The sequence below is a fragment of the Cnephaeus nilssonii genome (genome assembly GCF_951640355.1).
Source record: "Cnephaeus nilssonii genome assembly, chromosome: 8".
NCBI lineage: Eukaryota > Metazoa > Chordata > Mammalia > Chiroptera > Vespertilionidae > Cnephaeus > Cnephaeus nilssonii.
In genome coordinates, this window is record NC_137079.1 from 58,398,771 (window position 1) to 58,412,791 (window position 14,021).

The 14,021-nt window shown below is 34.9% G+C and overlaps 1 protein-coding gene across 12 annotated transcripts in view; it reads left to right on the forward strand.

Moving 5' to 3' along the window:
• The window catches only part of MYCBP2 (MYC binding protein 2), a 293,536-nt gene that overhangs the window by 63,742 nt on the left and 215,773 nt on the right, over nt 1-14,021 (forward strand). For all 12 annotated transcript variants that reach the window (XM_079778973.1, XM_079778980.1, XM_079778981.1 and 9 more), the window contains exons 8-14: nt 240-336; nt 4,145-4,218; nt 4,350-4,488; nt 5,965-6,041; nt 8,670-8,874; nt 10,249-10,413; nt 12,019-12,177. In XM_079778973.1, coding sequence (XP_079635099.1) covers nt 240-336; nt 4,145-4,218; nt 4,350-4,488; nt 5,965-6,041; nt 8,670-8,874; nt 10,249-10,413; nt 12,019-12,177 — 916 coding nt within the window. The remainder of the gene's footprint in view (nt 1-239; nt 337-4,144; nt 4,219-4,349; nt 4,489-5,964; nt 6,042-8,669; nt 8,875-10,248; nt 10,414-12,018; nt 12,178-14,021) is intronic.

Here is a 14,021-nt window from a genome sequence, read left to right on the forward strand (position 1 = left end):
GAATGTATCTGAGAATATAACAGGTTAATTGATACCTAGTCATATATAATTTCTCCTCTTATTAAAGTTTACCCATGTTCTTATATTTTTAATCTTTAACCTGTTTTACACATCAATAGTGATGTATTATTGTATCTCAAAAAATTATAATACACAACTGTATGATTACTTTTACTGATAAGTTTGTAATGAAAAAAAAATTTAACACATAATATAGCAAAATTTTTTGTTGTTATCAGGGTTATTTATTGTATAGAGATGTGAATAACCACAGCATGACAGCCATAAGAATAAGCCCTGAAACACTGGAACAAGATGGTACTGTCATGTTACCAGGTATGTTAGTGAACACCTCATTTTTTTCTTCACATTTGATTTTAAGAGATGTGCATGTTAGGCCATTTGGACATATAAAGAATGAGTAGCAAGGAAAAGTGCTTGCTTACATATAGGTTAAAAAAATCTTGACATGCAAACTATTTTATAGTCTATATAAAGTTAATACATCTAAGGAAAACAAACATCAAGGATATAGTATAAAGTGTTTTAATATTTTATTTTAAGTTCTTGCCCATCTGCAGCCTGATCCCCCACCAAGGCTATTTCAGCTGCTGAAGTGGGGTGATTTTGTTGTTCTTGATTAAACCACAGCTCTGGCTCTCATATAGCTGGAATAAAGAACCTCCTGTTTATTTTTACTTTAACAATGCACTTTGGGTTTTCTTCTATTTTTAAAGGGTTTTCACAGACAAAGATTTTAGGGCAGGTCAGGAAATTTTTTAAATTCCATCATTTATACTTTTAATAATACTCTGATAAGGCACTTTGGGAACAACTCCTTTGGTTTAATATCACTCAAATCACTGAGCTGTCTAAAGTAGGTCTTAAATTTTGTGAAATATTGGGCAAATGTATAATATGTTCTAAATTGGAAAGTCTGAATTTGCTTTTACCTTTAATAGATTCTAAAAGACTTTCTATTAAAATATTGAATACTTAATATATTTATCAATAATTTCATGGTAAGCAGCAATATTCCTCTTGTGCACTTGGTCATCTGAAAATGATGGAGAACTATTTCTGAAGATCACATTGGGAAGGATAGTTGCTGCCAGCCTGCTTGTTAATTTTTTAATATATTTTTATAACTTCATCAAACATTTATTTAAGCATTGCTATATATACACATATCCAAATTAGTATAAATGACACTCGGTTAAAGAAAATGTCACATTTTATGTGTGTTTCACAAAAAAGCTACTTTGGAAAACAGATGACTTATTAAAACAATTTGTAAATAGTCATCTGTTTTTAGTTATCTGTACAGAATTTTTTTTAATATCACAAGTTTGGACCTTGTCTCTAGTTCGAATAATAATAATAATAGTAATATAACATAATTTATAGTAATAACGTGTGCCCCCATATAAAAGGGATTATACAGGGTGGGGAAAGTAGATTTATAATTGTAAGTACATGAAACACAGTTTGTTCTTATATTATTATTTATTAATTATTGCATTTTCCATATAAACAACTGTAAATCTACTTTTGTCCCACCTTGTATTTATTGTATAGAATCATCTAAACAAATGAACAAAATTCATTGTAACTCCACTTCCCATATATAAACATTAGAACATATTGGTGAATGCCCTTCCTATCTTTTTCCTATGTATGTGTACATACTTGTAAAAAAGTGATTTTATGCTACATACTGCGTTTTAACCTATCCTGTTCACTAATCATTATGAATAAATTTCCAGGCTATTAAATAGTCTTCCACAATATAATTTTAATGTTACAAAATATATTCCATTCATTAACATATTGAGATGGAAGTTTTTTCCAATTTTTTGCAATATAAATTACACCATAATGAGTGTCCCTATTGTTCTGTCTTTGTGCAAGTCATTTTAGGATAATATACTGAAAGAAATTCTTAACCTTCATCCAATAGATGGATACTAATGTAAACAATTTACTTCTGAGAAATCCTCATTTAATAGAGATTGAATGAGAAGACCATTTTCAAATGGTCTATCTTCAGCTGTTGTATTTATTACACCATGATAAAAAAATAACTTATTACTATCTTCAGCTTACATTATTTAACATATGAAATGCGGCTTTTTACCAATACAAGTGTGGCTTTCTGTGCTTCATAAATATATATTGTATTCACGGTGAATACAATGAAACAAATTTTGGGAGGATAGTCTCATGACAAGTGTCTTCCGAACTGGCAGATGTTGCTTGATATTTTCCTGAAGATGCTGTCTTAAAACATTACATGATGGATAAAGAAAGGATAAAGAGAAAACCTTTTTGAAACCACACAACAGGAAGACTTGCCCTCAAGCCTGAAGAAGCCTTTTTCCATCTTTCTATTTCTTTGACCTGGACTGCAATTTCTTCAATAGCACTTTTATTTTTCTCTCCTCCTAGCTACAGGCAGCTCTAACCTGTAGCTTTCTATCAAGTACAAGCAGAAGTGAATTGTCAGGATATAGACAGAATTGAATACCTTGTTTAAAATTGATATAAATCTGGTAATTCTTTGAGCTTCATGATCCAACTTGTCTTATAGTCTAGTTTATAAATTAGTTGTTTTAAACCTAGCATTGATGAACTTAAAACTTAGGTTTTTTCCCCCTGTTAATTGTCATTTTAGCTTTTATGTGTTGGCATATCTTTTGTATTGTATCCTTATGTCATTTACTCTCCATGTCTGGTGACAGGTTGCCTCAGATCATGAGGGTTTTTGCTACTCTTCTTGCGCCGCTTCAGTCCTCACCCCTGCAATTATCTGAATTATAATGAGTTTTTCTTCTTTGCTTTTTAGTTTAAAATCTTACTGCTTAGAGCTTGAGAAGCATCTTTCTTGCGCCTCTTTGTATTCTGTACAGTGGACTAGGAACTCTTTCTTTCGATTTCTCCTCTCTTTGATTACCAAGTCTCTTGGGCTACCAGTGGGCCTTGTCTCCCAGTTTCTATTTCCAGTTTGTGATCACTGAATTCTCTATTTGGTAAGGGTCTGCCTGTGTTTTGCATATTTATAATAAAGAAGTATGCTAGTATGAAGCTCCTGGGAAAAGATATAGAGCAATCCATCTTATTTGGGTGGGTTCCAGTACTGCATTCCAAAAACAGAATTTTAATGTTTTGTTGATTCAGGTGCAAATAGAAATGAAATATTATTTTCTTGGTATTGTAAATTAATGGAGTGATTCATCCTAGTTCTCTGCAGTTATTTTGGGAGTGTGTGTGCTTTTTTTCTTGCTTGCTGAACATTTATTTTTCCAAAAGGATACAGTTTATACTTAGATGTTGATTTTGCTTGTAGTTTCGTGTTATTTAGTAGCAGTCACTAACACATGCCCCAGTGGTCCTTATGTAATACTGGTATCCCTTGTTATAATCGCGCTCGTGCATTATTTTGGTCAAAGTATATAGTATACAATATGTCCACATATGGACATATTGACAAAATATGGTATTCCAGCCAAAACTTATGAGCACTTTCAGACAAAAAGAACTACATAAGCATAGATTTGTCTGTTCTATGAAGGATGAACATTAAAAAATTATATAACACGCTAACTGCTAAAAATTCTGGGAATAAGCATGAAACGTCTTAAGTAGAAACTGTAAACCCAGTTCTATTTTATAAAGCAAGGGATATCTGTAGTTGGACACCATAGACTCAAGTACAGAAGTTTTAGGTCCATCTGTATTTTTCTGTGACACTAACAAATGGTATGTATGTCCGAGTAAGAGTGTTGCTTACATTCGCATGTGATTGTATTGAAATGATTATAACCAGTGACTGTAGTTTGTTTATCGTGGTGCATGTTTATGATCAGACTTCAATACTAATTCATTTTGAAAGCAGGTGGGCTCTGAGTTTCTTGATTGTGGAAGATTTATAAATGTAAGCACAAAATGTAATAAGTATTATTAGTTGAATTATTTAGTTCCTGCTAATTTGTAATTCTTTATTAAAAAGCACAGTCTCCCTTTGAGTTTAAGTTTATCGTATTGTGTGGAAAACTCTCATTCTGACTTCATCAGAGGAGTAAAGTCATTTTGTGAGGTGTTGGTTTATATTGTAAAAGAATTACTTTTTATTCCTTCTGCACAGATTGCCACGCTGAAGGTCAAAATATTTTATTCACTGATGGAGAATATATTAATCAGATAGCTGCTTCAAGAGATGTAAGTACTCTGAATCATGAGTAGCTGATGTAAATGGAATCCCTTTCTTATATATTACTTTGTGTTAAATGGAATATAGAGCCTTAAAAGATCAATTTATGCAACCTAATACTGTGGATATTTTGTTTTAGGATGGCTTTGTTGTCAGAATATTTGCCACCAGCACTGAACCTGTTCTACAACAAGAATTACAACTTAAACTGGCCAGAAAATGCTTACATGCCTGTGGTATCTCGCTATTTGATCTGGAAAAGGACTTGCATATTATAAGTAGGATGGTCAAATAAGCCTTTATTCCATATTTTAATTTTTAAGTTCTTTATTCTTTTGAAGACTAGCACTGTTTTCAGCAGTGTAGCTTATATTTTAGCAGCTATTTTGATGTCTGTTACTTTAAAGCACACTTATGAATTAATATGTATAAGGAGCCAGGAAATATGGCTTTGAAACAGAGCCATTTTAAGGAAGTGACTAATAATTTTCCATTTTCATTTTCAATAGATCAAAAGAAAATAAGTTTACATTTGGTAAGACTTAGGTGGACAACACTTGTGGACATCATTAGTTTATGTGTTCCATCTATATTCAATTGTTTAAAATTTGAAAACGTCATTTGTAAAATTTTACTACAGTAATATACATAGTTAATATTTTTGAAACATTTAATTTTGGTTTGAACATATTTTCAGGATAGCTATATAGAATGATCCTATAAATTGTGAAAATGGTAATTGACCTAGCAAATTGATTAATAATCTTTCATTTTGATACAGATATACAGACAACCTCAGTGTATTTCTCAGACTTAGTGTAATTATTCTTACAGTGTCACAGTAGTAATTAGTAATACTAGTTTCCATGGGGGTTTCACTTTTGGGTTAAACCTGCTGCAGGTTTAATAGTGCCATTTTTTAACTTACAGGATTCTTTGCAAGACCCACATCTTTGACTATCTCATTAAATTTAATAAACTTGATATTAGTGATTTACTTTGCATACTAATTGAATTATGTAGTATTTTTTCATAGAAAGATATTGAATTGAAATTATAGTTTTTAAATTTAACAAGGCCATGGGCTAATTAGTAGTTTGTGTAATTGGACAAAAATCATAAAATGTGCCACATATAATTATTTACTATTAGTTTTATAATTTGAAAATGCACACATATGTACTCAAATTCATAAAAGTGTTTTGTAGTAAAAAGCATGGAATGGAGAATCTGAAGTACCTTAATTCAGATATTTGCCTGGCATTATTCATGCTCAAAGGCCTGGACAAACCTCATCAAGCTTTATATTTGTTTATTTACAAACTAGACAGTATAGTTGTGAGGATCAAATAGAATAAAGTTAAATGCATTCTATAATGTCTGCACACTAAAAATATGTTATTATTCATTCAGTAATTCAAGGGATATTGCTGGCATTGCTTTAAAAAACTTTTTTATAGCACCACGCTCTAACCAATTGAGCTAACCGGCCAGTAGTAACTTTTTTATATTTAAAAAATTAATCTGGCACTAGTTTGGAACAAATTAAGAAGCTTATGGTAATCTTATCTTCCTTTGGAGTAATGTACATATTGTTAATATTTTTTTAAAAATCCAGGCATATGACATTTTGTCGTACTTGTTTTTGTTTATATTAAGTGAATTGACTTTTTAATTACTCAAAATAGTCCAAGTTGTGCGTGAACTTATTTCTATTAAAATAATAGAATTTATTAGTCTTGTTGTATTATCAGGTACAGGATTTGATGAGGAGTCAGCAATTCTTGGTGCAGGACGAGAGTTTGCACTAATGAAAACAGCAAATGGAAAGGTAAATTACTATTTTAGGATTAAAAATGGACATTCTTTGCTTTAAAATAGTCGGTACAATCAGTTGATTAGTTTACTAGTATATAGTTCACATGTTTAAACAATCATTTTAAATTTTGATTGGAACTCTGTAATTTTCTGAGTTGGGGATAAGTTCATATTTTGTGTTTATTTTGATAAATAGGATATCCATTGCAAATTTCTATAAATGAGCAGAAATATACAGATTACAAGTTGGAGGAAGTAGGAGCATGTGTAATTCAGTTACAGATTATAGAGGTCAATCTATGGAGTTGAAAACTTTTTTCTTATCTAGTGCCTGTGAGGATAAAGTAAGGTAATAAAAAGAATTCTAAAATTTCTATGCAAACACAGTGTTTTTGTATGTAGGGCTTTTTATACTGGAGAAATTGACTTGAGAATTTTCTGAACTTGTTAAGTGTTTTGAGTATATTAAACATTTTTTTCTTATCTATTCAGGATACTTATAAAGTATCTTATAAAATTGAAAGATGATCTGTCCATCTGTGCCATGCTTCCTTGTCTGTGGGCCTATTTTGTTTTATCGGTTTATTTTGTTCATTAGATTACACCCATGAGTGAAATCATGTGATACTTGTCTTTCTCTGACTTAGCATAATACTCTCCAGGTCCCTCCATGGTGTCTCAAAGGGTAAGAGATCCTTCTTTTGTACAGCTGCATAGTATTCCATTCTGTAAATGGATCACAGTTTTGTTTGTTTTTTTATCTCCTCATCTACTTTGGACAGTTAGGCTGTTTTCAAATCTTAGCTATTGTAAATAACACTAGAGGCCCGGTGCACGAAATTCGTGTACGGGTGGGGTCCCTAGGCCTGGCCAGTGATCAGGGCCTTTCGGAGCCAGGCCGATTGGGGCCTGCCGGCAGGGGAGTAAGGACAGGGGCGGGGGAACCGCAGGAGGTTAGCCACTGGCCCCAGGAGGGAGCCGGCCCTTGGCCACCCTGGGAAAGGGGCCGAGTCCGCTGCCACCCACTCCTGGTTCCCCGTCCCAGTCCAGGTCCCAGCCCCGATCAGGTAGTTGGGGCCTGCCAGCTGGGGGGAGGGACCGTGGCAGGTTGGCCGGCTGGGGGAGGTTGGCTGTGGGAGCGCACTGACCACCAGGGGGCAGCTCCTATGTTGAGCATCTGCCCACTGGTGGTCAGTGCGCATCATAGCAACTGGTCGTTCTGGTAGTTAAGTTGTAACGGTCACTTAGGCTTTTATATATATAGATAATTTTTCTCCGCCAAGAGGCACCCAGCTATCAACTGTATCTGTGGCTCCTATCCCTTTTGTCTAAATGAAAGGCTCTCTCTTCTCCTGAGTATAAAAACGTACTTAGAATTTAACAAAAAACTCATGTAGTTATTTGCTAAATATAACTTTCTAGAGGCCCAGTGCACAAAATTCGTGCACGGGTAGGGTTCCTAGGCCTGGCAGGTGATCAGGGCTGATCGGGGCCTTCCGGCTGCCGGCCAGGGCCTCTCTTTATTCTGTGCTGCCCCCTGGTGGTCAGCACATGTCATAGTGAGCAATCGAACTCCTGATCTCCCGGTCAAACTCCCAAGGGTACACTTTGCATATTAGCCTTTTATATATAGAGATTGTTGTGAACATAGGGGTGCATATATTCTTTCTGGTTAGTGTTTTAGGATTCTTAGGATATATTCCTGTAAGTGGATCACATATTTAAATTTTTTAGGAAATTCCATATTCTTTTCCATAGTGGCTGTACCAGTTTGCATTTCCACCAGTAGTGTACTAGGGTTCCCTTTTCTCTATTTCCTCGCCAGCACTTGTTGTTTGTTGATTTATTGGTAGTAGCTAATCTGGCAGTTGTGAGGTGATACCTTATTGTCATTTTAATTTGCATCTCTCTGATGATTAGTGCCTTTGAGCACTTTTTTATATTCTGTCAGTATGTTCTCTTTGGAAAAGTATCTATTTAGGTCCTTTGCCCACTTCTAAATTGGATTGTCTTCCTTTTGTTGAGTTTGAGTTGTAAAGTAAACCAGGGAACAAAATAGGCCCAGAGGCATGGAAGCATGGTTGGGACTGATGAATCTCAGAGGGAAGTGTGTGTGTGTGTGTGTGTGTGTGTGCGTGCGCGCGCACGTGTGCGCAGGGAGAGGTTTGAGGGGGACACACAGAGAATAACTAAATAACTTATATGCATATATGCATAATCCATGGACACAGGCAATAACTTGGTGAAGGCCTGGGGTGGGGCAGTGGGGGAAAATGGGGGAGATCAACAATAAAGATAAATAATTTTTTAAAAAGAAATACTGAAAACTAAAATAAAATTGAGAGACAAAAGGTAAGTATTCTGAGTAGATAGGAAAAACCTATTATGAACTCTGTCTTTTTGGAAAAATATGCCCGTTTTTTTCCTCAGCTCACATAAGTCAAATAGTATTAACAAAGAGTTTGGGTTCTTGTTATTTTTGTTCTTCAATAAAACATGGAAGATTGTGTGTTTTTTTTTCTCTCTCAAGTAAAACCTGGTGCACTACTCGAAAAGTCATTATAATTCCTGTTTTCTATTCTCCCCCTCCCCCTCCTCCTCCTCCTCCTCCTCCTTCTTTTTTTTTTTTTTAACATATCAGATATATTACACTGGAAAATACCAGAGTCTTGGAATCAAACAAGGTGGTCCATCAGCAGGAAAATGGGTTGAACTACCAATTACAAAATCTCCAAAGATTGTACATTTCTCCGTTGGACATGATGGCTCTCATGCCCTTTTAGTTGCAGAAGATGGAAGCATATTTTTTACAGGATCTGCTAGTAAAGGAGAAGATGGAGAGTCAAGTAAGTTAACTAATCAACTGGACAGTCAGTAAAAATAATGTAGAATTTATTAACATAAGGCATATCAATTTCAACCGCAGTTACCTCATCAAGGTAATAGAGGATTTTACATTGGGGCTTATTCAGTTAATGGTGGTGGTATACTGTTTATTAAAGAACTGTGATTGCAGATTGTATTCTGCAGTTCATATTTATGAATTTTTATATGCTTCATGTTTACTTGGCTATTTCTCTGTTTTTGTCAGTTATTATTTTTACAAACTTATTTCAATATATTATTTTAAGTAACCCCAAATTTTGAGAGTAATATATATTTCAGAATAAAGTAAACCTTATGTAACCTTCTGTATTAGTATCAGTTATTGATGGATCACTGCTCTTGGTGTTATTTCTCTAAGATGAAAGCAAACCCTTGGTAATGAAGTCTTCCTCAAAGTGTCATGTTTCTCTTTTTGTAACTTCTCATTTACTTTATACAGTGTAGCACACGGGGGTAGCATCTTATGAGGAGTAGGTTCGAAGTCAATATCTAATGTAAAAATCATGTGTAAGTAAAAAGACCTTGAAAGAAATCCCTTAAAATAGTCAGAAACTTTAGCACAGCCACTTTTTCCTTCTAGCATTCAGAGTACCAGATAACACTGTGTATATCTTTGTGGATCATGTTATATGAAAATATATAATGGAATTTTAAAGTCACAGAACGGTACCCCGCACAGCAGAATGTTTTATTCTGAAAGGCATGCAAAATTCGGGTTGAATAAAGAAACAGGAAGATTGATATTTCCCATATTTTACTGATTTTAGGGATTTAGGTTTTGAAAGCAGAGGTTGCTTGATTTTCCACCTTTAACCCTAACCATGTCGAGTCACACTCGACATCCAAGTACAAAAGGTTAATTTATTTACTTCCCTTCCTTATGTATATTTCCCTTGTCTCTCATTGACTATGTGTAGCTACTTAATACATATGTTTTGAATGAATGAGGAACTGATTTTACTTTCAAGGTTCCAGCATAAGAATATATGTGAGATAGAGTTTAAGAGAAAGGGACTTTTTAAATATATGATAATGTAATGATTTTGATAATGTAAATAGCTAATCTTGAGATTGGGCTTCCCAGAAGTTTGATAGAAGATTGTGTTTCCCATTGGGAATTTCACTGTGCTACAAAGAAGAAGATATGACACTGATAGCCTAAATATAATTAGATGAGGCTTGCAAGGTTGACACATTTTAATTAACATGTTGGGAAACCTAGGCCTTTGTGAAAATAAAGTGTATCATAAATGCAAACAACATGTGTTTTTCCCTTGTTCATATACAAATTATTTTTATGTCTACATTGATGCCTTAATTTAACTTTTTTAAAGCTAAGAGCCGACGACAATCAAAACCCTATAAACCTAAAAAGATAATTAAGATGGAAGGAAAAATTGTGGTGTATACAGCCTGCAATAATGGAAGTAGTTCTGTCATTTCTAAAGATGGAGAGTTATACATGTTTGGAAAAGATGCCATTTACTCTGATAGTTCAAGTAAGTTAAATTTAAACACTATTTCAATTTTATGCAAAGAAAGTTCAAGACTAGACATTATGTATTGCAAAGATGTCTAGAAAATTATTATTTGTAGGATGCTTTCTCTACATTTTTCACATTTAAAAATACAACATTTTGTGATTCCTTCCTGTATTATTTCTGGGAACACTCTCTAGTTTTATGAGAATGAATTATGGCATTTGGCTAGTGCAGCTCTATTTCAGCTGTTACTTTCTCTAGAAAGCTTTCCCTAAGCTCAGTTAGATGCTCATGTGACATGTTTCTGGTAGTGTTGTGGGAAAATTAATTTTATAACATAGCTGATATATATTTGATGAATTACTTATCTCCTCCCCTCCCCCTGTTAGGAAGTTAGGGAGAGATTCTCTTTCCCTTATTTACTACTGGAGGCTCCGTGCACGGATTCGTGCACTGGTGGGGTCCCTTGGCCTGGCCTGCAGGGATCGGGCCAAAACTGGCTCTCCTACATCCTCCGAGGGGTCCCGGATTGCGAGAGGGTGTAGGCCAGGCAGAGGGACCCCACCGGTGCATGATTGGGGCTGGGGAGGGACCACGGGAGGGCTCCAGGGCATGTTGGGCCCGTCTCACCCAGTCCCGATCGGCCAGACCCCAGCAGCAAGCTAACCTACTGCTCGGAGTATCTGCCCCCTAGTGGTCAGTGTGTGTCATAGCGACTGGTTGAATGGTCAAATGAATGGTTGGACACTTAGCATATTAGGCTTTTATTATATAGGATTATATCCCCAGTGCCCAGCACAGCGTCTGGTGCATAATAGGGGCTCAAGAATTACTTGTTAAGTGATTGAGTGACATGTAAAACAGAAGTTTAAGAAGTGGATATATTTATGAATTTTGATTTTTAAAAACATATTTGGTTGCTAGGTTTTCTTTCTGGCACTTAGAATTAAGTATAATGATTGGGCAAACCACTTAGAAGGTGTTTATATGAGGTAAATATGTAAAGCCTAGGGAAATGACATATATCAAACATTCATAACAATTATTAAGTTGAACTGTGCTCAGGTGATATGTGAGTTGCTTAATGTGGTAATAATTACATTTGTGGTTGGCCTCAATGTCAAATGAGTCAAAATTTTGGGATGGGCTCATGTATAGTTTAAAAATAATACTTAGTGTAACTCTTGCTTGCTAAATTCCTTTTGGCTAGAGCTTCATTATAACATCACAAAATTAATTTACTGCCATTCTTATGGCCACTTATTTCTCATTTTGGTGAGTTATTTTATCCCATAAGTGAAAAGTTCTGCATTGAGCCCTGATCTTGTTTTGCTAAGTGGTTAGAGAATCGACCCTTGGACCCAAGGGTCACAGTTTAGTTCCCTTTCAAGGGCATGTTTGATCCCTGGCTCCAGATGGGGAGTGTGGGAGGCAACCAATGTCTCTCTCACATCCATGTTTCTCCCCCTTCTCCTACCCTTCCATTCTCTAAGATCAATTGAAAAAATACCTTTGGGTGAGGATTTAAGAAAAGAAAAAAAAAAGAGAGAAGTTCTGCATTGAGGTGGTAGGCTCAGAAAGGCTTTTTTGTTGTTTCTTACTAAATACATATCTTTCCTATAGGTTTGGTAACAGATTTGAAGGGCCATTTTGTAATTCAGGTAGCTATGGGCAAAGCACACACTTGTGTTTTAATGAAGAATGGAGAAGTTTGGACCTTTGGTGTAAATAATAAAGGACAGTGTGGACGAGACACTGGTGCCATGAACCCAGGTGGGAAAGGTAGGTGTTACTGTATTAATGTTAAATTGTGTGTAGCCTTTTCATTAGCTTTTCAGAACAACATGGTAAAGAATCTTACTATTTTCAAAGTAAATGATTGATTTCACACTCACAAGTTAGGAAATTTGTTTATTTGACAGTATATTACTGAAATAATCAAATATACTTTACACCTTTAATTTCTGAGCAAATGTTTTTTACTTGTATGTTTTTGTAATTTTATATAAATACTAATGGCCTGGTGCATGAAATTCGTGCGGGGACAGGGGGGCGGGGGAGCCCAGCTGCACCCTCTCCAATTGGGGACCCCTTGGGGGATGTCTGACTGCTGGTTTAGGCCCGATCCCACCTAAACTGGCAGTCGGACATCCCTCTCGCAATCTGGGACCACTGGCTCCTAACCGTTCACCTGCCTGCCTGCCTGATCACCCCTAACTGCCTCTGCCTGCTGATCGTCCCTAACTGCCCTCCCCTGCCGGCCTGATCTCACCCCCAACTGCCCTTCCCTGCACTCAGCTTTACTTTTATGAGATTCATCTATGTTGATATGGTTAGCTGTAAGTTGTTCATTCTCATCGTGTAGTATTAAATTATGTAAATATATCACAGTTTTAAAACTTATGCTAGTATTATGGACATTTGGGTAGTTTCTAGTTTGGGTTATTATGAATAGTGTTGCTCTGAACATTTCTAGTAAATATTAGTGAAAATATGTTTGCATTTCTTTGGGGTATACAGTTAGGAGGAAAATTGCTGTGTCTCTCATTTTTCTTTTAATTTGCAGTCCATTGGTTATGAATTGTGAGTTAGACTATCTTTTTAATTTTTTCTTATTTTTCTAGCTTTTTCTTATTAATTAGTAGCAGTATTTTATATATTATATTGTATGTGTTACAAATATTTTTTACTAATTTGTGGATTCTCTCTTTTATGTTTATGGTTTTACTTGTTGTATATAATTTTCCAATTTTGATGGCAAGTTGCTGTTGTTTTTTTTATAAATTTTTGCTTTATGTAGTTAGGTTGGGGCCTTTTTATCCATGTGTATGAGGGTGAGCTTTTCTACTTGGCATTGTGATTGATATTGCTTTGAATTTTAGAGATTAATTTGAGGATAATAATTATAGTACAATTGGGATGATTAATATATGTAGACCCAGGTATGTGCTCAATATATTTTAGTTCCTGTTCTTATGAATAATAGTCACTTTGGTCTTCCTTGGGATTGCTTGATTTTAACTGTAGACAGGCGTAGTTATCCAATACATGGTTATCTAATTTTCCAACCTGTCCATAGATTAGAAGTGGCAAAAATAAAAAAAGTTATATATCCCATGAATTTATTTCATGGTTAGACAGACCTATATACTGAGTCTATTATAGATATAAGTGATAAAAGAGAGTAAGGTTGACTAAGTTAAGAGGTAAAGTGAGTAAGGTAATACCTTGTCTTTGAGGATCTAAGACTAGTAGAAAAGACAAAGATTAAAAATAATTACCTGATTCCCACAGATTTGTTCTTTTATTATATGCTCTTGTAGCACTATATGTTCCTTTATAAGTCTATCAAAGTTTTATATTTACTCTTTTCTGTATGGCTATTTAATTAATGCGTGTCTTTATCACTAAGTTATAAGGTTTATAATAAATAGTTCATCATCATAGTCCTCAGTGCCTAAAGCAGAAACCTACAAGCCATCTGCTCAGTAGCCTGTTTTTGTATGGCTTTCCAGGCTAAAAATGGGTTTTATACTTTTAAAGTGCTATTTTTTAAAAGTGTGGCAGACTTATATGGCCCATAAAGCCACAGTCTGGCCCTTTACAAAAAAATGTTCTCTCTCTTT